At 45.8% G+C, this 23,097-nt stretch overlaps 2 protein-coding genes across 3 annotated transcripts in view; both read left to right on the forward strand.

The window, feature by feature from the left end:
- The window catches only part of Msantd2 (Myb/SANT DNA binding domain containing 2), a 34,698-nt gene extending 26,794 nt beyond the window's left edge, over positions 1–7,904 (forward strand). Inside the window, exons 2-4 of one of the 2 annotated variants that reach the window (XM_021172060.3) lie at positions 912–1,167; positions 2,438–2,498; positions 6,397–7,904. In XM_021172060.3, coding sequence (XP_021027719.2) covers positions 912–1,167; positions 2,438–2,498; positions 6,397–7,249 — 1,170 coding nt within the window. In that variant the 3' untranslated portion in view covers positions 7,250–7,904. The remainder of the gene's footprint in view (positions 1–911; positions 1,168–2,437; positions 2,499–6,396) is intronic. The other variant, XM_029481575.2, reaches the window with a different exon arrangement.
- A 3,924-nt stretch (positions 7,905–11,828) lies between these two features.
- Positions 11,829–22,207, forward strand: Esam (endothelial cell adhesion molecule). The gene is made up of 7 exons (XM_021172515.3): positions 11,829–12,036; positions 15,295–15,482; positions 18,059–18,260; positions 18,446–18,601; positions 20,521–20,643; positions 20,928–21,054; positions 21,356–22,207. Exons 1-7 carry the CDS (start codon positions 11,967–11,969, stop codon positions 21,672–21,674), a joined length of 1,185 nt encoding a protein of 394 aa, XP_021028174.1. The 5' UTR covers positions 11,829–11,966; the 3' UTR covers positions 21,675–22,207.
- The last annotated feature ends 890 nt before the right edge of the window (positions 22,208–23,097 follow it).

The raw sequence follows: 23,097 nt of genomic DNA on the forward strand, positions 1-23,097 counted from the left end.
AATTTCAGGAACTGAGCCAGACTGAAATATATAGTAGAAATAAAGACCATTAAAAAAGGAAAGAGTCGAACAAGGCAGAAGGTTATTCAGGTTTTGTTTAATAAGAGTTTACATAAAGCATTTACTTGCTGTGCCAAGTGACAGAGAAAGACATGAGATGACTCCTTCCTCACCCTCCCTGAGAAGGACTGTCAGCCTTGTTTGTTGGTTTGTTGGTTTGTTTAGCTGGCAGTGTGAGTTGGTAGGTTAATAAAATGTAGGTATTAGTGTCCTGTTTTTTGGCCATGTGTCTAAGACTAGGGACTTACGACAGACATTATTTTATTGATTTGATTGCTCCGTCAGTTGTAGACATTTTTACCGTGACAGAGTGAGTTAGGAAGGAACAGACTCCGTAAGTGACCTGTTTTGTTAGCTACTTTGTCTAGGCAGCTGTTTTTCCCCTGTTCTTAACTAAGAGTAAGGAAGATGTTTTCCACTTGGGGAAATTCTTCTTTCTGTCCTCTTTCCCTCACATTTTCCAAATTCTGGGCACCATAGCAGCTCTCTCTCCTGTGGCAGGTGTGCATCCTATTGGCTGGCTGGTATTTCTTTTTTTCCTCCCCCTTATCCTTTTTAAATGGGGGAGGGGGCATAAAATATGTGTATTGGATACATGCAATAATGTTGTAATGTTTCTTGTTGTTTTATATAATTTTATAATTGTAAAATAATTGTTTGAATTATAACATGTTTGAGTAAATGCTAAATTAGTATTTTTCTAATATGATAATGAATTTGAAATAGTATTCCTGTAACAATGTGTCTGTGTTTGTCTGTCTGTGTCTGTCTGATAGTAATTAATATCTGTGGTCCGTATCTGGAGGAGGAAGTACAGCTTTAAAGGAATAACAAAAGACTTTGTGTCTTAGACCCTTCGCAGGTGTTACAGTCGGGTGAAAGAACATGGTGTTGGGAAAAGAAAGAGCAGTTACACATTTGAACAGTTGGAACAGGTGTTTGGTCAGGGAGGATGGGATGCTCAGCCCTGCCAGCCTGTACTTATTAACAGTAGTGGCTTGTACCAGGAGCTGGAGTCAGATGGCAGCACTATGGAGGACTATTCACAGGAGGACTGGGGAAACCACAGTCAGGAGCTCCATGGCTATCCAACAGATCAGGAATTGGGTAAGAAAACAACATGTGTACATGTGTGTGTGTCTACCTGGTAGTGCATTGAATGGTATTTATACCATCTGTAATGGCTTCTAGTGTTGTCAGCACAAGGCATTTGCCAAACTGTTTGAGTCAACATGGGCATCCTTGGTTTAACATCAAACTGCCAAGTCATGCTCACTATTAGCTACGTGGTGACTTTCGTACTGTTAAGTTCCTTGAAGATAGAAGACTTCCTAATCTGAGTCATACAGGAGGTTCACTGACAGAATCTTATGCAATTCAAAATACCCCTGCCTGTTCTTTGTAGCACTAAGATTTCCTGCTAAGAGCACTGACACGGCCCAACTACTTTAAATCCACACTGGTCCAATTAAGAGGCTACATGTAGTTTTGTTTGCTTGTATCCCTGTATGTCAAGTGCTCCAGTTTCTTATTTGGGAAGTACTGATCAGGTTTTAGCTATAGCCTGTGTACATCAGCAGCAAGTTGTGTAATGAGTTTTAGTAGGAAATGCCCTTCCGCCTAGTGAAGTGCTCAGGTGCCTATGAGAAAGTTCAGGCAGGATTGGCAGTGTAAATTTGCTTCCCTTGCTTAAGGGAAAAAATACAGAGATCCTGCCGATGACAGAGAAATAGAGAAAAGAACTGAAATATTATTGTATTTTCTATATTAATGCTGTTTTAATTTTCCCAAATGTTAGAAGGGAAACGGAAAGAGGCTCTCAAATTGTTAAGATTATTAGCCATATGTAAGAGAATATGCAGATTTGAAGAATAAGAATAGATGCTAAATGATCTTGTCTTTTAATCTCACAAGAATGATAACGGCCTGAGCAACAGCAGTGCATCATAGCCCTGTTTGCTGTGAAGACTTAAGTCCCCAGGCCGTGAGAAACGCAGAATATGCTGATCCTCGTATTTGGGGGAATAATTACTTACCCTGTAAAACCTACACAGGAAACCTAAATAGGGCAGAATCATTTCTATTCTTGTTCTTTTAAAATCATGTTTGCATCGAAATTAAGCTTTAAGCTCCTCGCTTGAAATCCACTGGTGACCTTGAAGAGTTTTATGCTTGTGGAACCTGGTTTCTGATCTTGCATATAAATGTTCGCATCTCATTATAAAAAGTTACATTTTTAAATCTGGTATGGGACAGTGTTAGACAGTGTTAGGATAAAGGACGTACAGAACAGGCAGTAAATAGAGCTACTTATTCACATAAATGTATACCACCACTTAGGAAAATATAATTTGTTTTACAATTCTTTGTTTTTCAGATGAAATGCCAGTTTCAAAGAGAACGTTAAAAATAAAACAAGAGTCTTCTGAAGAGGCACAGTAAGTAGATGCTCCATTTTTTTTTTTTTTTTTTTTTTACCAATGTGTCTAAGTTTAGTGACCTGGGAGGATCATGGGTAGCTAGGCATGATACAGAGCATGAATGCATTTCTGCTCATTCTTCAGCCTACCACTGGAGACCTGAACTGCTGAATGTTCTATACAGGAGGAAGAAACGATTGTTCCATGAAAATGGGTGTTTCCTTGTGTAGTTTGCATTTCTACATGCTTACTAAAGACAAGATGAGCCACAGCACTTGGATTTACATGGCAGGGCTGGGTGAAATGGTAGGAGGGCCAAGGGGATGTTTAAATTCTTTTATTACAGTTTGAGAACCAGAAAGGAAGCTCTTAGGTGGCCTACTTACGCACGTAGAGAACAGCTCCTGGAAGACAGACTGAGAATGTTCAGGATAGAGCCTGTCGCTAGCCCAACTGTTGTTCTCCCCCAAAGAGTTAACACCATCTGTTAGATCCACAGTTCTTTTTAGTGGCTTTAAATGAGTTCCATATCAACGCCATTAAAAAGACTAAAAGATAAAGTTCGGGGCTAAATGAAGAGCACCACTCATTTTTCTTCCTGGTAATATTGGATTCTTAGCACACGTGACTTGTGTGATGCATTCCACAATGTGACCTTGAAATTTGATAGACAGAGGAGAAGACAAGCTGCAGATAGCTAATAACCACATAGGAAGGCAAGTCAGTTCAGCAAGCTACCACTGCAAATCTTTTTTTTTGCAGTGCCTTTAAAATGAAAGAATCCCCAGTGATGTCTAATTAATCCTGTATCTGGGGAAAAGGTGAGTATTCAGGAATAAGAAAGTTTCCCCTAGTCCTCTTCAAAAGCAGGATGTGACACAAATCAGCAAACCCAAAGCCAACTCTTACTGAGAGGCGGTAGTTACCTTTTTGAAATAGTGACATTAAAATAGAAAGGAAGGAAAACCGGTAGCTTAACTTAATTCTCATTGCACATGCATGTATGGGTATGGGCACACGCTGGCTACAGTGCATTTATGGGGGTCAAAGGCTCTCTCTCACCTTTACATGGGGCCAAGGATTGAACTCGAGTCATCTGGCTTACATAGCAAGGGCTCTACCCTCGGCACCATCTCACTAGCCCTGGCAAATGATTTTTAAAGTGATTTTTAAATCCAAACTTTTAAATTCCTCAATCTCCAAAAATGCCTCTGCTTTGTAACTAAAGTGCCCTATGTCTCCCACATAGCCATTTAGGACCTTCAGGAGATGGTCATTTGATGTAACTAGGTATAGACCCATCACAGAGTCTTAAACCCTGCCACTAGCCTTAAACCCTGCAACCTTTTTTGGCATTGGATCTTCAGAACCCAAGAAGTGGGCAGTTTTCAGGAACTACTCAAATAAGTATGGTGCCAAATTGTTCCAAGCTTCTGAAACACTGTCGTGCTGAGTCCAGCAGAACTCTGGTGTGCTCTTTCTCTGGTGCCAGCTCACTAAGGAATGAGAGGTTCTGAAGAGCTTCCAGTTGGCCATTTGTACCTCAGTCTGGCACTTCTGAGATTCTCTGCAGTGTCTGACTTGCTCAGAAAATGAAGTATCAAATAAAATACAGACATCTTGATCTGGGTAGTGGGTTGGGTTTTATTTGGTTTTCTCCTTCCTTCTCCACCTACCTTCCCCAGCATCTATGTCATTAGTTTACTGACGAATCCATGCTTCATTAAGATTATTTCCCAAACTTGTTTCATTAACTTTTGTTTTCTAAGTGTCTGCTGTATGCAAGGCATTAAAATACATCAGTGAGCAAGATGAACACAATTCTTCACTCTCCTCCATCTCCTAGTGTACTCTTCCTTGAGATTAATAAACCATGGAGAGATGTCTCAGTGTTAAGAGCACCTCATGTAAAAGCATGCGGATATGAGTTCAGGTCCCAGTACCTCTGTCAAAAATGGCCATGGCCCATTCGCACCTGTAAAGCTGACAGAGATGGAACCAGGAGGATCTTTGGGTTAGTGGCTGCCTACCCACTCAAACCATGAAAGCTCCAGGTTCAGCGAGAGACACTTTCTCAAAAGAACACAGCTGAGAGTAGTAGGAGAGGAGACTTCATCCCTCTTCTGACTTGTGTACATGCATACACACACAGGTGTGCATATACCAAACACACACACACACACATACAACTTTAAGAGAAGGGAGTTTATAAAACAATTTGATGGCTATAAAAGACAGTATTCCTTTGAACTCTTGTCCCACTCAGAAACCTATCTGCCTCACAGAGCATCACACTTGAATATTGTGAGTGAGTGAGTACCTTCCTACTTCCTCAGCAGAGAAGTGGTCCGGGAATCAATCGAGCGCTTCCTTTAGGTGCTTACTTGAGAAGATTGTAAGTCAGACTCATGAGGGAAGGTACCCTTAGGGTCCCCTTACTGTAACACAGTGTTAGCTCTTTGCGTCTTGTACAGATAGACCAGGGTAATAAGAGGCTTTGTGAGGCCTCTCCAGAATGTTTCAAAGCTCTTCTCCTGGAAGATAGAAGATTTTAAAGCGAAAGTCTGAAGGACCATCGCCTCTTCTGAAGATGCTCTTAGCTGAGGGCTGGAAACAAAGCTCAGTGGTTAAGAAAGTGCTTGGTGCTCTTGCAGAGGCCTCAGGTTGAGGTCCCAGCTTTAGTGTTCAGAGACTCACATCCTAGGCCTCCAGCAGCCCTTGCACATACTGCCCCTATTCATAAACAGTAACTAAAACCAAACAAAACCCCAGTACTCTTAGACAAGCTGCTTTTCTTGATTGTGAGTAAGCAAGTAAGCACTTTTGTAGTTAGACTTATAGTTAATTTTTAAAAAATATAGCAGCTCAATTTCCAAGTTAATATCTGATAAGCCAGTCTTACCATATCAAAGTTTGGCCATATTTGAGGAACCATTTTTTTTCCTCCCCTCCCCTCTCCTCTCTTCCTTTCCTTTTTTCACTCTCTTGCTCCTCTCCCCTCTCTGCATAGCCCTGGCTGCCCTGGAACTCACCATGTAGATCAGGCTGGCCTTGAACTCAGAGATCTACTTGCCTCAGCCTTGTAAGTGCTGAGAGTAAAGGTATACACTATCATTTCTAAAAAGAATGTAAATTACTCAAAGTATCAGTCAATACATCATTTAAGTAGCTTGTGGAACAGGAATTCCATCCCATGTTCTATCTTAATCTGCTAATTATGCAAGACATAATTGAAGCATTTCTGAAGTATCACCTTGAATGTTCATTGGAGAGGCATGTTGTCCTTTGTATTAGGTCCTCAGTTATAACCATGTACTTACTTTCCTCCAAAACATGTGTGAAAAATTACTGACTCATAAATCCTGTGTTAAAAATTAAGGTATTGTTTTGAGGCAGCACTGGCGTTTCATGTTAAAGTGTTCCTTGCCTTTGGAACTTTGATCTGAAGACCACTGTGAAGGTCTGTGATGGCGCATACCTTTAATTCTAGCACTGGAGAGGCAGAGGCAGGTGGATCACTGAGTTCAAGGCCAGCCCAGTCTACAGAGCAAGTTCCAGGACAGCCAGGGTATACAGAGAAACCCTATCTCGGACCCCCCCCCCAAAAAAAAGACTCCTAGGAGCATAAGTATTTATATTTATTAAAATTGATCTGTGACCATGAAAAGCTGTTTGTAATTCTAGGAACCTTTGGAGGTATTTCTGACATTAAATGCAGTGACTTTCCAGCATGGAAGCCTTTCTGAGGTGTGGGTGTTTTAATGTAACATTTCATTCCTGTTGACTGTATTTTAAGTTCTAGTGGCTCTTATGGTGGGCAGTCTAGGTAATGAACATTTCCACCATCATAGAAAATTCTGTTAGATATTGCTGCTCTAGATACTTGAAGAATTTGACCATTAACTTCTCTTTCTAGGAAGCGAGATACCATGCAGAATATTGTACAGATTTTGGAGTCGGTGCAGTTGAAATGGGAACTGTTTCAGAGCTGGACAGACTTCTCAAGGCTCCATCTTTCCAATAAATTGGCCATTTTTGGAATTGGCTATAACACCCGCTGGAAAGAGGATATCCGTTACCATTATGCTGAGATCAGCTCACAGGTGCCCCTTGGCAAGCGTCTTCGGGAGTACTTCAACTCCGAGAAGCCTGAGGGACGGATCATTATGACCCGGGTGCAAAAAATGAACTGGAAAAATGTTTACTACAAGTTTTTAGAGATCACCATCAGTGAAGCGAGGTGCCTAGAGCTGCACATGGAGATTGACTGGATACCCATTGCCCACTCGAAGCCAACCGGGGGCAATGTTGTTCAGTATTTATTGCCAGGAGGCATTCCTAAAAGCCCAGGCCTTTATGCCATTGGCTATGAAGAATGTATTGAGAGGCCTCTCTCACCAGATGTGGAGCACCATGCTCTGGACCCAGGGAAAGAGGGCCGAGTCGACCTGGAGACCCTCTCAGCACAAGCCTCATTACAGGTGGAAGTGGAACCCACCAGGATCATCTACTGCTACCTCGGTATTGCTGAGGTCAGGACTCTGCAGCAGTGCTTGTTTTTACATTTCCAAGCAAATACCAAAACCTTCAGTAAAGATTGGGTTGGTATTAATGGGTTTTTGTCTCAGAACTGTATTGTGGATCCTGGAGTTTCCCCCAAATCCATCTATATCAAATTTGTAGAAGTAGAGAGAGATTTTCTTTCTGCCGGCTCATTAGTTGAGTGTCTGGAAAAAGCCATCGGATACCCCTTAAAATTTAACAACTGAGTGTCATCCTTCATAAGGATTTGGGCTTGTGCAGTCTTGTCCCTTCTTCCCATTACCCAGACTACCCCACGTCCAGATGCTGCCGACGGACTCTTCATGGGAGCTTTTTCCACGATGAGACCAATACAACCTCTAAGAAATCATAGTAGACTCTGGGCAGAAAAAGCAGACCTCACCTGAAATGCTCATTTTGAGCAAGCAGGTCTTGCATGGTGGGTCAGTTCTTTTTTACAAAAAGAAAACATCGATTTTAAAACTGGTTTTAGAGCCTTGATATAAACAAATGTAGGTACATTCCATATTGGACAAAACTTATACTTTGAGTTTCATATGAAATTGAAAATTGTATTTTTTTCACTGTTTCATTTTTACACATCTCTATAAGTATTATTTACAACCTTGAATAAATAAGCAATAGATAATGGCGAGTAAATCAAGTCACAGTAAATACAGCTGTTTTTAAATATTACCTTTAGCTACTATTGTATATAATTTAGAATTCATTTTTTCACCGACCAAGTGTTTTACTATTTCCAATCAGTGTTGCCTGCAAAGACTTTTGTTTATGTGATGTACCAACTTTTATGGTTGTGTTGCCATTTAAACTTAAAAAAAAAAAAAATTAAAGGAATTCCTGACTTCTTGGGTGTGCTAGTTGAGCCTTTTGTAGCGGAGTGTGGCTGCACTGTTTGTGGGGATTTGTCTGGCTTTGCTGTAAGAATGGGCAGATAGGCTGTATGTGGCTCATCTAGATGTACAAGGCCTAGGGTTCTATCCCCAATACTGGAAAGAGAAGAAAAAGGAAGGACCAGACCGCCAAGCCCTGCAAATGCACTATTTTCTCTATATATTAACAATGAAGATAGTACTTTCTTGTCAGTTCCAGAGGTCATTAGAAGTCATATTGTATTTCTTTCTGTTTCTTCTAACTTTAGTGGTATAAAGACACTTAGATTCTCCATGTTTTTCACTTACTAATTGAGGTAAGTCTGCTAAGTAGTAAAAGGACAAACTTGATGCCTTGATCTTTCTGTGTCTAAACAAAAGAAAATGAGGATCCAGGAAAAATACAATACTAATGCCTTTGAAGAGTGATCCTTGAGAGAAGAAACTGGAAGGTGCCAGTCCATTAGGCAGTGACTCATGCACATTCCTTTTCTGAGACTCCAGTGGGTCAGGTGCCACTCCACGTGGAGGTTAGTACCCTTGGCTAAGAACAGTCGCTGGTGGTCAAGGATTGCAGAACATGGGTAACTCATCTTCAGTGGTTCCTCAACATTGCTCAAGTGTTCTGCTATAAATGGGCAGCAGGTCCAGGTGAGAACCCATAAGCCCTGATTTTCTGTACTGTTGAAAATAAAATCACAAGTCAGAAGGTAGTGGTACAGTCTTTTAGTCCCAGTGTTTGGGAGACAGAGTATGATGGATCTCTTGAATTTGAAGATAGACTGGTCTACAGAGCAAGTTCCAGGACAGCCAGGGCTACACAGAGAGACCTTGTCTCAAAAAAACTAAAAATAAAATTGCATATTTAAAAAAAAAATTCTGTCCTACAACCCTCAAATGAAGACAAACCAGTGATTCCCCTCCCCCTTCTTAATATGATACCATTTGGCTAATTGATGCTTATATGTTTTTTTCAGTGATTTTAACCACAGGGGTGGTCTGTATTCTTTGAATCTAAGCTTAAGAAGTTACCTCTTTTTCTAATGTAAGCTGCTAAAAATAGGTGCCACTTCAGGGAGAGTATAAATACCCAGGTACTGTCAGCACTGCACCTGCTCTTAGTGTGTGCAGCATTTGTACGTGGGGGCCTTGGGAGATTCTTGTGGGTTTCCTCTTTGGTTCTCAGGCGAGGATGCACTGATGGTGGGTCATACATGGTCATTCATGGTCACCAGTGCTGAAACAAACATAGTCACAGGCAGAACAAACATTACCAGGAACACTGCATGGCCCCTCCAATGTGACCACTGACCAGTCCAGAATTATCATTAATAGTTGCTGAACTTACCTACGTGTATCCCTTTCCTTCACTAGTTAATAGATGGGGCACAATATTTTAGAAACAGTTGGTGAGGACTTTTTAGACCTGCATAATTGGGAGTGTGGCCTTGTTAGACTCCTGTGACCAAGATGGAGGGCAAAGATATGATCAAGCCTGAGTTTCCGAGTGGCTTGAAATGGGCTAAAGGTCAGGGAAGAGGACAAAACTGAGCTTTGGGAAATGGAGGCTTGTGAGGACAGTGGCTTGCTGATAGGAATATCCTATCTGACCAGAGATTCTAGAAAAGAAGACAATAGGCTGTCAGGTAAATTGACATTGAGCATTGTCTCAGACAAGGGGACTGCCTAAGACCTTAAGCCTTGTAACAGATCCAGGAGGGAGAGAGGCCCTTTTAGTCAAGCTTTGTTTTCACTTCTGGAAAATTCTTAAGTTAAATTGTTTTTATGTTTGTGAGTGTTTTGCCTCCGTGTATGTATATGTACCTACCACATGCGTGGAGGTCAGAAGCATCAGGTTCCCTAGTATTGGAATTATGGATGGTTGTAAACCACCATGTGGATGCTGTGAATTGAACCTTTGTCCTTTGCAAGACCAACACGTCCTCTTGACCGGTGTGAGACATCTTTCCAGCCCAAATATAAATTCTTTCTAAGATCTTACATGAAGTGTGGTTGACAGAAACCTATGATGAACCTTCCTTGCACTCATCGAATGTTTAGGTTTTGACTTCCTCAGGGTCAGAGTGGTTAGAATAGGGGTCAATGAGGAAAATTCAGGGGTAAAAGCCTGCAAATTCTTCTGTGCCATAAGACAGTCACTCTCCTTGGGTCCTTGGCTGATTTTGTACTAGAGATTTTGGGAAGCAGCTCCTGGGGCAAGGATGGACACACCTGTGTCATCAGAAGCTTCAGTGTCACTAGGCAAGAGCCAAAGCTTTGTACTTCCTTTTCCTGGGAGGAGTTATTCATTTGGAGTGACAACGTGGTCCAGGCAACAGATGAAGGGTGTTTGAAAGAGGTACTTATGGACTGGAGACATGGCTTTGGGGTTAAGGGTAAGGATCTTCCAGAGCATTGGGGTTTGATTGCATCTGCTCATATGGCAGCTCAGAATCCAGGGGATCCGACACCCTCTTCTGGCCTCTACAGGCACTGCACACGTGGTGCAGACACATGCAGGCCCATACACACTTTAAAAAAAATGTTTTTAGTATTCTCAAATCTAGAAAAATCGGATCGGCAAGGAAAACCAAGACAGCCCATCCCCAACACCACCTTTTGACAGTCCAAAGTTTGAAAGCTGAGCTGCCAAAGAGGTAGATTCCATAGATGTCAGGAGCCGTCTAGTGTTTGTATAGGCATTTCGTAGAGCCACTGCATGACTGGTATTTGAAGAGGAGCCAGGCTGGCTGCACTAGGAAGAAGCCGCAGGGGCTCTTTAGGTAGGAAAAGCCATTGCACAACTCTGGAGCTGATGGGGTGTGTAGAGATGAGGAGGCCAGGCTGCCTCTACTGCCTGACAGTTCTGCTCCCTCGGAACAGGCCACGTCAGACATCCGTGGCTATGCCTTCTGCCCTGCACAGTGAAGCCCTGCCCAAATACTTGAAGCATATTTTTATTTATTGGCTGTTAGGCTGGAACCGGTGGATTCCCTGCTGAAGCAGCCCGGGCCATCAGGGGGCGCAGAGGTGCCGCCACCCCCCGCCCCCAATGACATGGGTGGGGTGTGGGGTTGAAATTAAATTCACAGCGGAAAGATCTAGTCCTGGGAATTAAAGGATCAGAACTGGCCTAAGCCGTTCACTACATGATGGGTGGTTGCGAAGACACCAGCGGCTGTACAGAAGGGAAGGAAATTATTTATATCCCGTCCTCCTGCAGCTGCTCCCTCCTCCCTGGTCAGCATTAAGCCTGTGACTGTTGCCTCAGTTTCCTGCTCATCGCCCTTGTACCAGGTCTTCCGTGTTTTCAACAGTGAGACAAAGGTCCGAGACTCCCCCAGACCCCCATACACTCCGCCTTGGGCCTCGGTTTCTGGAACTCTGGAGAACCAGCCCCTCTCTCGCCTTAGGAGCAGGAAGGCCTGTGGCGTCAGGGCTATGTTGGATGTCTTCCCCAGAAGCCTCGGGCCTGAACCGGGCGGAGACGGATGGGGGCTAATAAAGTTCGAATCCCCATTTCAGCGGCTGCTCCTGACCCACCTGAACCCACACTACACAACGTGGGGGCTCCCCTCTTCCTCCGAGAAGGCTGCTCTGCTTTGATTCGGGATGCGGCACGCCAGGCTTGGAGCGGCCGTTCTGGACCCAGATACAGGGCTTTTATTGTCGGGTCGGGGTCCCTTAAATTTAGGTTAGTTCCCCCATTCCTCCTTTTTCACCCTCTATTCCTGACACCTGCCCGGGAGGTATGAGGTAGAGGCCGCCGGATCTGGCTGTTTGAGTCTGGGGAGAGCTCTCTTCCCCCGCTGCGGGTCACTAGCGCGCCGCGCCCGGCAGGACGGTGACCTCTCCACCCCTTTGAATGCCCCGCCCACTGTCCAGTCGGTCTCCACCCCACCTCCCCATCCGCACACCCGCTGACTTGGGTTGGAGCCACCCTGGTCAGTAGCCTGGTTCCTGTACACATTCGGGTTGCTGCCGCTCACCCACAACACCTGTAGACACTGTGTGTCCAACTCTCCCTGAGTACTCCGGGCCAAGGAGGGCCATGATTCTTCAGGCTGGAACCCCCCAGACCAGCTTGCTGCGGGTTTTGTTCCTGGGACTGAGTACCCTTGGTGAGTCAAACACCGGGTCTGGAGGGGCTTTGATCAGGTAAATCTGATCCTAGGGGAGGACTTTAGAGAGTGGGTTTGAAGGGACTTTTGTTTGACATTCTTGTCTTTCCTCATTACTCTCCACTTCTGGGCATCACTGGTTGGTGCTACACTTTCTGCCTTCTATGGCTAGAACGGCTTCCAGCTTTGGTGTGGTGTGTGGTGTTGGGGAGGGGGATAAAGGCATCTCCAGCCAAGACCTCTGGGATGAGTTAAGGCAGTTATTCCTGTCTACTCTCTACCCCCACTCATCACAGCTGGATAAGCTGAGGCACTGGATGAGACAGTGACTAAAGGCTTAAGGACTTAGTTCCAGTCCCCCCCTCCCCTCACCCCTCATTCAAGCTGATGTGAAAGATCCCCGAGGGAATGCCTGGTCCTCAGCCTTGACGCAAGTACTTCAAGCAGTACTTCACGTCCCAGCATTTCCCCACCAAGCTCTTTTCTTTCCTTCCTGCTTCCTGCCCTGGAAATCAAAGGAGATGCCCCCAAAGCCTGACCATGAGGTCATTTGGACACAGGAAATTCGGGAAGAGGTCAGTTGCTCAGACTCCAGCACACAGCACATTTTCAGGTCTACCATCGTCCTTATCTTTTCTCAGATCCAAAGGAACAAGGAAAATAGGGAGAGGGTGTCAAAGGGTCCAAGAGAAGGGGACCTCGTGAAGCAAGTGTTTGGATGAGCTTCCCAGGACAACTATCTTAAGCAGGAGCTGGAGGTGGCCCACCCAGTACTATATCTGGAGAGAAATGACTCAGTAGGAACTAAGTCCTTATAAGCTATTCCCCAGGCTGTTTTGCTCTCTGGGTTTAGAATCCTAGCTTTAACTTCTTCCTTGGGCTAGAGGATGTCAGAGCAAGTAAGACCTGGAAGAATGTAGAGTAGATTCAGTGACATTGATGGGGATCTCCCTGCTCCCACCCTTGGTTTCTTTCAGCCTGGTCTGTGTCCTAGTGGTATTGAGGGAATGAGATCTTAAGGTTCTCAGATATGAGTCTCACGAGCTTCTGCGCCCTTCCCTCCAAAGCTTGGAGTGTTTCCTGTTCCTTCAGCTTCTCAGCTCTGCTTTTGCACCTTCAACCTCAGCTTCTGTTTCTTTTCTGCATTCTTCCTCAACTTGGCCCTTACTGTGTTGGAGAGGGCAATGTCAGCCTCCAAGCAAGGGAGGAAAAACCTATATTGGCTATCTGAACATCACAGGCATCCTCTGTAGGTCACCCGTGGCCCCTCCTTTTTCTCTTTCAGCTTTTGAGTTTGGTTTTGTCATATCAAAGATCCAGAGCCTAAAATGCTACTAATAATGCCACGAAGGCTGCCCTTCTTGGCCTCTGGAGGGTTAAATGCTCTCACTTCTGCTCCTGGGGAAGGCACAAGGCAACCCCCCCCCCCCATGTGATCTTTCGTGGCTCAGAACTGCCCCTGGAGCGTGAGAAGCCCACAAGGGGAGTTTCTCAGAGAAAGAGGGAAACTAAAAATAGTAGCCCTGGGGAGAAGGGCCCATTCGCTCTGCTTAGGTCCTTGGCCTGCTCTCTCCCTCTGGTCTCAGATTGGGCTGAACGATGCTATTCTTGAGCAGTCCTTCACTGGAACCCAGGAACTCCCCATTTTTCTCCTTGCGGCACCCAGTCACAAAAAGGTTTGATCAGTTAGGGGATTCTTCCGTTCCAAGTGACTCTAGAGCAGAGAGCTGGGAAATCCCAGGAGTCCCTTGCTCACCTTGAAGCAAGGGTGTCCACTGCTGCAACTCATCTCCCACTCCCAGCCCCTGCCTCTCGCTTTGCAAACTGCAAGTGCAATACCTGGAAGAGGCAGCTAGAGCGCTCTTGGGGAGGGAAGCTGAAGTCTATCTGATAAGACATTTTTCCCTCCTTACTGGCCTTACCCCAAGAAGGCTAGGAAGGTGCGCCTGGCGGTAGCGGAACAACCTGCAGGCAGAGTCTCTGGAGGGAAGTGGACCTTCTCAAGGCGGGGTTGTTTTTGCCTGCAGAGCCTCCGGTCTAACAGCCCGGCTTCATTGTCTTCTACCTTATCGGCGGGCGCAAGTTTCCTGCTCCGACTGCAGGGACCCGCCAGGAAATGTCAGGGGTGGGGGATGCCACGAAAGACAAGGAATAGGGTGGGAGCCTTGGTTAAGACGCGGCCGGGAAGCGATGGGGGAGGCGCGCATCCTGGCTCGGTAGGGTTCTAAGTCTCCCCAGCCTTCCGATTGGCTTTGCCGGCGCAGATGGTCTGGAGCCTCCGAGCCTCGGCTGCCCGCTCACCTTCTCCAAGGTGGCAGCTTGTCCTGCGTGCAGAGTGCTATGATCCAGGAAGAGCAGGGCCCAGGAAGAGAGCTGCTGGTGTCCCCAGGCTCGGCTTTGTGCTAACCCAAAGTTATTCCCAAAAGGCTTTAGCACTCCACGCCCTCTTGCATCTCCGAAGGGCGGAAAGCAAGTGTTCTTGGCACTGGAGTGTCATCAGTGTCCCCCTAACCAAAAGGGACACTCCCTTTCCCCTCCCCAACACATGCTGGGGAAGCTTTTTGTACTTGTGGGAAAAATGTCCTTAACTCTCATCCTGAAACTTCCTACAATTCAGTGGCATTTCGCTTTGATAGTCAGGACCCCCAAAAGTGTTCTTGAGGGTTTGGCTGAGTCTCAGGCGTGCGTTTCCCTAGGGCAGCCGACTCATTGGGACTGAGCCGAGGCCTGGGATTTTTCTAGTCACCAGCAGGCGCTGGAGCTGGGGAGCACAGGATGCTGGCTCTCAGAGTTCAGAGGGAGCCGCGAGGTTAATGAGTAACTACGTAGCGATCTGCCATCCCGTTGCGAGCTCGGGCTTGAAGAGTCTGGGTGACCTGGGCTGGCATCTCCATTCTCCCTTGCCACCAAGGAGACCGGAGGAGCAAATGTGTGCCTTGGGGGTGTGGGTCAAAAACAGGTCTGCTTTCCCTTCTGGAATCGCCCTTCTGGAGGTGAATCTGCTCAGACTCTGTACCTCAGGATTAGAATGAATATATAGAAATGTGGTTCCGTCCCTACTCTGAACACTAGATGTCGGAGTGAGGAGAAGCAGGACCCTGGGAAAGAGGTCTCTGGGCCACGTCTCCAGGCTTTGTTCTCCAGGCTTTGTCCTCCAGGGACAGGTTTTCCCCTCAAGCGACGGAAGTTAGGCAGGCTCCTTCGGCTGACTAGGGATCCCACCCTAGGAGCTTACGACCTCCTTGCTCTCTCTTTCAGCTGCCTTCTCCCGAGCTCAGATGGAGTTACACGTGCCCCCGGGCCTCAACAAATTGGAGGCGGTAGAGGGAGAAGAAGTGGTGCTCCCTGCCTGGTACACGATGGCACGGGAGGAGTCGTCGTCCCACCCCCGGGAGGTGCCCATCCTGATTTGGTTCTTGGAACAAGAAGGGAAGGAACCAAACCAGGTGAGGGGAAAATCTTAGCCAATGACAACTGAGGGGTGTAGGGATGAGCTGGCAGAGAATATAGGGAAGAGAAGATGGCCTTATCAGTGTTGGTTCTCATTGTGGATCCCAGTACACAAAACTGAGGTAAAAGTGCCAGTGGGGGTGGGGTGGGGTGGGGTGGGGTGGGGCAGGGCCTAGGGTGAGACTGAGGATAGAAGAAACACCGTGTGATTAAAACAAACCCTTTTTCTTTTATGGTCTCATCCTATATACCCAGCTGGCCTCAAAACTCACAGAGACATGTCTGCCTCTGCTTCCTGAGTGCTGAGATTAAAGGCAGGGGACACCGACCCTGCATCACCAACTTAAAAAGCTTCCCATGCTGTGTGCTGACATCTTCTGGGCTTGAGATTGTCAAGTACAGGCCACATCTCTTCCTGGATCCATCTGCCATTATCAGCCCTCCTCCTCCTCCTCATGTTTGTGTAGAGTGGGCTTGTACAGGCCATGGTGCTAGTACGGAGTTCAGAGATAAACTTTCAGGAGTCACTTTCCTTCTATCTTTATGTGACTTCCAGGGACTGAACTCAGATCATCAGCCTTGGTGGCAATGCTTTTTTTTTTTTTTGCCCCCCAACAGTGAGCCATCTTGCCAGCCCCAAACCCCTAAATTCTTTCTATCTGTGAAAGACAGTATGGGTCCCTGCCATTACTTGGCAGCTCTGTTCCTCCACTACACAGGATTACCACTCAGTGGTTCTTTTATCCAGAAGCTAAATGAAACCATTTTCAGACTCCTTCATGGTCTTGGAAAATGTATTCAAGGAAATTATTTGATCTAGTTATCTTGGGTTTTGTGTTTTCTTTTCTTTTCTTTTCTCTTTTCTTTCTCTCTCTCTCTCTTTCTTTCTTTCTTTCTTTCTTTCTTTCTTTCTTTCTTTCTTTCTCTCTTTCCTTCCTTCCTTCCTTCCTTCCTTCCTTCCTTCCTTCCTTCCTTCCTTCCTTCCTTCCTTCCTCCCTCCCTCCCTCCCTCCCTCCCTCCCTCCCTCCCTCCCTCCCTCCCTCCCTCCCTCCCTCCCTCCCTCCCTTCTTTCTTTCTTTCTTTCTTTCTTTCTTTCTTTCTTTCTTTCTTTCTTTCTTTCTTTCTTTCTTTCTTTCTTTCTGTCTTTGTCAGCATCTCTCTAAATAGTCCTGACTGTCCTGGAATTCATTATGCAGACCAGGCTGACCTTGAACTCCCAGAGATCTGCCTGCCTCTCATTCTGCCTGCCAAGTGCTGGGATTATGCAGTGCTGGGTATGGAACGTAGGAATTCCTGAATAGACTAGGGCAAGGCAGGCAATCTTGTTCAATCCCCCACTGAATTTTTTTTGTATATATATGCATGTTTGAATGTGTATGCATATTGATGAATATATGCATATGTGTGTGTGTGTGTGCCTGCTCATGTGCAGGCCAGAGGTCAAACTTTGGGCATCATTCTTCGAGTGCTATCTATCTTGTTTTTGAGACAGGGTCTTATATTAGCAGCCCTGAAACTCATCCATTGGGCTATGTTGGCTCGTCCCCAAGTCTCAGAGTCCACCTGTCTGTGACTTTCCAGCTTTAGAGTTATATGTGCTTCATGTACATGACCCTATATCAGCTTCTAGAATATTTGTCAGGAGTGACAAAGTAAAATGACACTGGCCAGTACAGTCTTTGGATATTTAGGAAGAAGTTGAGGAGAAAGTCAGTTCTTGGAACAAAGTAGACAGCCTGGAAGGTGAGATGTTTTAGGGGCTCAACGGGAGAAACTGGAAGTGTTTTAGTCTTTTTAAAAAGGGTTGGTCTTTCTAACGTAGCTATTTTCTCATTCCATCTTTTCCATTTCACACACACTGTGTGCTAGGTTAATGGCTGGTTCTGTACTGACTCTGCCGAAGGCATTTGTAGGGAGCAAGTGGTGGTTCTTCCAATCTGTCAGGTGCTGAATATCAGTGCACGTTGCCACTCCAATTCCGTCCCAATCGTATCAGACATTACTGTACTTAATGGTTAAGAAACTGCACAGTGCTGTTAAAAAAAAAAAGCTCCACCCTGTTGAGATTTTGTTTGTTTTGATTTTTAAGCACGAGTTCTGTGGTCTTAACTCAGATTTTCATGTGTGCAGGTCAGGCATATCAGAGACTGAGCTCTCTTCCCAGCCATACCTCTTTCAATTACAGGGGGAAAAAAAAATCTTTTTTTTTTTTTTTAGTGTGGCTTTTAAAGGTAGAACCTTTAGGCCTTACAAAGTTGTAATGTACAATCTAATTATTTTTTCATACATGCTTCCTCTTGCATTGCTCATTCTTCTCCCGGTATGGTGCTCCCCTAAAAGCCACCATAAAAGCTGAAGAGATGATGATCCACACGGGAAGTGAGAACTGCCTGGAGTTGTGAGCGGGTGGGTGAGAAGATGGGTTACTAAAAGGTGGTTCAGGTCAAGTGAGGAAGCAGCGAGGACGTCCAGTTTGGAGGAGGAAGACATGCTGAGCTGACATATACCAACAGATGCTGACAATGCCGACAGATGCATTGGAGACCATTAACAGATGTCCTGTCTCCACTAGGTGTTGTCTTACATTAATGGAGTCATGACCAATAAACCTGGAACAGCCCTGGTCCACTCTATCTCTTCACGGAATGTGTCCCTGCATCTGATGGCACTCCAGGAGGGAGACTCTGGGACCTACCGCTGTTCTGTCAATGTGCAGAATGATGAAGGCAAAAGTATAGGCCACAGCATCAAAAGCATAGAGCTCAAAGTGCTGGGTGAGTAAGACACACACACATCTCTGGATTCTTTCCCACCTCAGCACAGGGAGGTGAAGCAGGTCTCCCTCTCAAGTGGCTGAGCATAAGACCTGGGGATGAAAGGTGGAATGACTTAAGAGACTGAGGGATCAAAACCCGTGGGCCCTTGGAGTGTGGATTTTAACCTGTCTTCCCCTCTCTAGTTCCTCCAGCTCCTCCATCCTGTAGTTTACAGGGTGTACCCTATGTCGGGACCAATGTGACCCTGAACTGCAAGTCCCCAAGGAGTAAACCTACTGCTCAGTACCAGTGGGAGAGGCTGGCCCCATCCTCCCAGGTCTTCTTTGGACCAGCCTTAGGTAAGGGGGTTCCTGGAGGTCTCTGAGATGGTGGCTGAAGATGAGGAGAGATGAGAGGTACCTCACAGACTGGAGTGATGAGGACAGGCTTTACAGAAAGGGACATGGAAAGGTGATATATTAGCAGGTGCTATGCTCAGAGCTTCTAAGAACTGGGGATACTTTTATTGAGGTCTGGAACTAATCAGCCTGATTTGAGTTCCAGTCCATATAAGAAATATTTGGGGGTAGTGTGTGTGTGTGTGTGTGTGTTACTGGCATTTAAGTCAGGACCTTGTACATGAGAGATGGACGCTCTACTACTGAATTACATCCCTAGTTTCTTCGGTTTTGAGACGGAATCTTATCTATAGCTAATACTGGTCTCAAATTAATGATCCTTTGGTCTCAGCCTCCTGATTATACACTATGATCAGCAACTGAAATATTTGAAATATGAGTCATGAGATGGCTTTTAAAGGGTCATTATTAATTGCCAAGGCTTTGCAAGTAATTTTGATTGTATAACATAATAAGAGTTGTTGCTGTTGTTTTTGTGTTGTTTTGTTTTTGAGGAAGGGTCTCATGCATCTATCTATGGCTGTTCCAGAACTCAAAATGTGGACCAGACTTACCTTAAACTCACAGAAATCTGGCTGCCTCTGTCTCCCAAGTGCTGGATTAAGCGTGCACAACACTACACCTAGCTTCATGGATACTGTTTTTGAAGATACATTTTGAATTATTTAAAGTTTTAAGCAAATTAATTATTATTGTTGTGGTGGTTGTGTGTGTGTGTGTGTGCGTACATGGCGGGTGTGTATGTGTGTCGTGGCATATGACTGAGGACAACTTTTTGGAGTTGTTCTCTCCTTCCACTGTTAAACTCATGCGGCCAGGCTCTTGTGTCAAGTGCCTTACTCACTGAGACATCTCATTGGCCTAAAAGCATTACTTTAAAATGTCAGTAGAGGAAGAGGAGTAAATCACAGAAGTACACCAAAGTGTTAACCACTACTGGGTGTCGGTGGTGGGTATAAATAGTTTTATTTTTCCCCTTTATACTTTTTATTGGACCATTTTATTTTATTCGTGCTATGGATAGAATGCAGGGTCTTGCACACACTAAGCATCAATTTTACTATTGAACTAAACCCCTGGGACCCATTCGCCTTTTTTCCTGAGCTGTACATTGAGTGTGCGTGCTTGAGCTTGTGTGTGGAGGCCAGCTGTTACCCTTGGAACAGGAGCTGTCTACCTTAGCTTTTAAGCAAGGGTCTCTCACGGAGGTCTATGCTTATTGATTTGGCTAGGGTGGCAGGCCAGCATTTACTGAACTATATCCCCAGCCCCTCATCTGAGCATTTTAATAATTATATAATAATTTTCAAAAGGGCTCAGTGAATAGGTTTCTTGTGAAGGATAAGCAGGTACAGAGTTTAGGCCAGGCTCAGCACAGTCAACAGCCAAACGGTCAGCATGCTTAGACTGACCATGCTTCACAACCCCAGTGGCTGAAGAGCATTATCCCTATTTTACACATGAAAAAGTGGGGGCCCACAAGGGTCACATGGGCATTTGGGATAACAGCTCTTCCAGTTTCTAGTCAAAACTTTCCGTCTGATCATCCCCCCACATCGCCTTTCAAGAACAAATGTCAAAAGGATGTTTTGGTTTTTCTGCATAGTACTTTTGTTCAGAGATCAGTTGGGACCATTGAGGAATAGCTCAATGGAATAGAGGAATGGAGCGGGCATTGAGCTAGCCTGTCTGCAGAGCCCAGAGTGCTGCCACTTTCTTCCTGCTCATGAGGCCAGAAATAAGCAAAGACTCTCAGAGACTCAAAGAGTCCATTCCAGAACTAGGGCATAATATATATGGTTGTTTGTTTTTTAATGGAAAAGTTAGCCCCTGGACTGACAGCTGAATTGGTTCCATAGATGCCGTTCGTGGATCTTTAAAGCTCACTAACCTTTCCATTGCCATGTCTGGAGTCTATGTCTGCAAGGCCCAAAACAGAGTGGGCTTTGCCAAGTGCAACGTGACCTTGGACGTGATGACAGGTCAGTAAGGGGTAAGTGTAGTGAAGAAGTGTGGTCAGTGGGTGGCTTTGCAGGAAAGAAGAGGTCTGTCTGCTACAGCTTCTCATTGATTCATGGCTGGGAATTGAACTTGGTCAAAGGCAGGTAAGATGTTTGGTCAGTGTCTGGCCATTTTCTACTTGGCAGCCCTCTACCCCCATCTTAACAGAGAGAAGGGCAGAATGTCATGGTGATAGCTGAGTAGTGGAACTTGAGTGAACAGGGAACAGATAACTGTCCCCTTTCTGACACTAAGGCGTTTTCAGGGTCCAAGGCTGCAGTGGTCGCTGGAGCAGTTGTGGGCACTTTTGTTGGGTTGGTGCTGATAGCTGGGCTGGTTCTGTTGTACCAGCGCCGGAGCAAGACCTTGGAAGAGCTGGCCAATGATATCAAGTAGGTGTCCTTGATCTTTGAGGACGTGACAACTCTTCTGACTCCTCTCTGGCATCTGAGAATTCAGGCCTCTCCCATTTTTAAAAGAGAGGTGGGCAGTGGATGTAACAGTATTCCTATGGGAGATTTAAAGGGAGGAAGGGAGGGAAGGAGGGAGGGAGGAAGAGAGAGAGAGAGAGAGAGAGAGAGAGAGAGAGAGAGAGAGGATGCATGTCTGTGGAGGAACAGTAAAACAAGCGTGTAGAAACTCTTCTCCCTTTTCTCCTTTTGGCTTCTGATGTGTTACTTATTTGATGACCAGGGAAGATGCCATTGCACCCCGGACCTTGCCTTGGACCAAAGGCTCAGACACAATCTCCAAGAATGGGACACTTTCTTCGGTCACCTCAGCACGAGCTCTGCGGCCAAACAAGGCTGCTCCTCCAAGACCTGGCACGTTTACTCCCACACCCAGTGTCTCTAGCCAGGCCCTGTCCTCACCAAGACTGCCCAGGATAGATGAACCCCCGCCTCAGGCAGTGTCCCTGACCCCAGGTGGGGTTTCTTCTTCTGCTCTGAGCCGCATGGGTGCTGTGCCTGTGATGGTGCCTGCACAGAGTCAGGCTGGATCTCTTGTGTGACAGCCCAGGCACTCATTAGCTACATCTGGTATCTGACCTTTCTATAAAGGTCTCCTGTGGCACAGAGGACTCAATCTTGGGAGGGTGCCCACATTCTAGACCTCCAGTCCTTTGCTCCTACCTCCTATTGTTGGAATACTGGGCCTCAGTAAGACTAAAATCTGGGTCAAAGGACAAAAGGAGGAAATGGACCTGAGGTAGGGGGTTGGGAGTGAGGAGGCTTCACTTCCTCCCTGCTTCTCCCTGTAGCCAGATGAATGCTGCGGAAGATCGGCTACCCTCCAAGGGCTCTGGAGGAGACTGCCAGTCAGTGATGCCCCTGGCTCTGTGATCTGTACAACACCCTTATCTAATGCTGTCCTTTGCCATTCGCTCCATCTCCCTATATTAATATAACCTGTCCTGCTGGCTTGGCTGGGTTTTGTTGTAGCAGGGGGATAGGAGAGACATTTTAAAACCTGACTTGAAATTGATGTTTTTGTTTTTATTTTGAAAATTTCAATAAAGATAAATCGCATTTGCATGGACAAGAAGTAATTGAATCACTTTTTTTTTTTTTTTTTTTTTTTTGCCAGCTAGGACCTCTCTGAAGTTGAGTTTCAGGAGGCTACGAAGTAGATCCTACCTACTCAGGAGGCTTTACCGTTATCCACAGGGCTTCCTAGCTTTATCCACAGGGCTTCCTAGCTTATAGTTCTTTTAGAGTCTGTAGAAGGGCCATTCATTGTCATAGAAAAAGAGAAAGTACCAAGAGCCCGAGGCCAAGGAGCCCCTAACCTATTCTGAACAGCAAGGAGCTGATGAGCTGATGATGAACTGGGGCACCTGCTGCTGGAACTCTGAGACCCCGGGATTGAGTATCCACACACCCCATTGCATCTTCCTCTCCAGGACAGATGAGAGGAACCTCACCCATGTCTCCTAACCCATGCCATTGGATCCTTAACAAGCAAACTGTCCTACCCTGTGGGTTGCAGGCCCCTTCTTCATTTGAAGAAAGGATGCTGTGTGGATTGGTGTCCTAATCCTACCCCGTTCTTTCCCACCAAGTGTGGGGTCTTCAGATCTCAGGTTCTCTGTTCCCCGTGCCTCTGGGAATGGAGAAGTGGGTGTAGTTTCCCTGGAGAGACTCACACCGCAGGCAAGTGGTGGGAAGAGAATCTCTATAGAGTCTAAGAGCTCCTGGGATGCATGCTTGTTGCCTGTGACCTCCCAGGTGACATCATTATTGGCCTGTCGGTATCAGAAGCCCCCCCCCCTTTTTAAAGATTTATTTATTTACTATATGTAAGTACACTGTAGCTGTCTTCAGACACTCCAGAAGAGGGCATCAGGTTTCGTTAAGGATGGTTGTGAGCCACCATGTGGTTGCTGGGATTTGAACTCAGGACATTCAGAAGAGCAGTCGGCGCTCTTAACCACT

Source organism: Mus caroli, unplaced genomic scaffold, assembly GCF_978045245.1.
Source record: "Mus caroli unplaced genomic scaffold, Mus_caroli_1 scaffold_11, whole genome shotgun sequence".
NCBI lineage: Eukaryota > Metazoa > Chordata > Mammalia > Rodentia > Muridae > Mus > Mus caroli.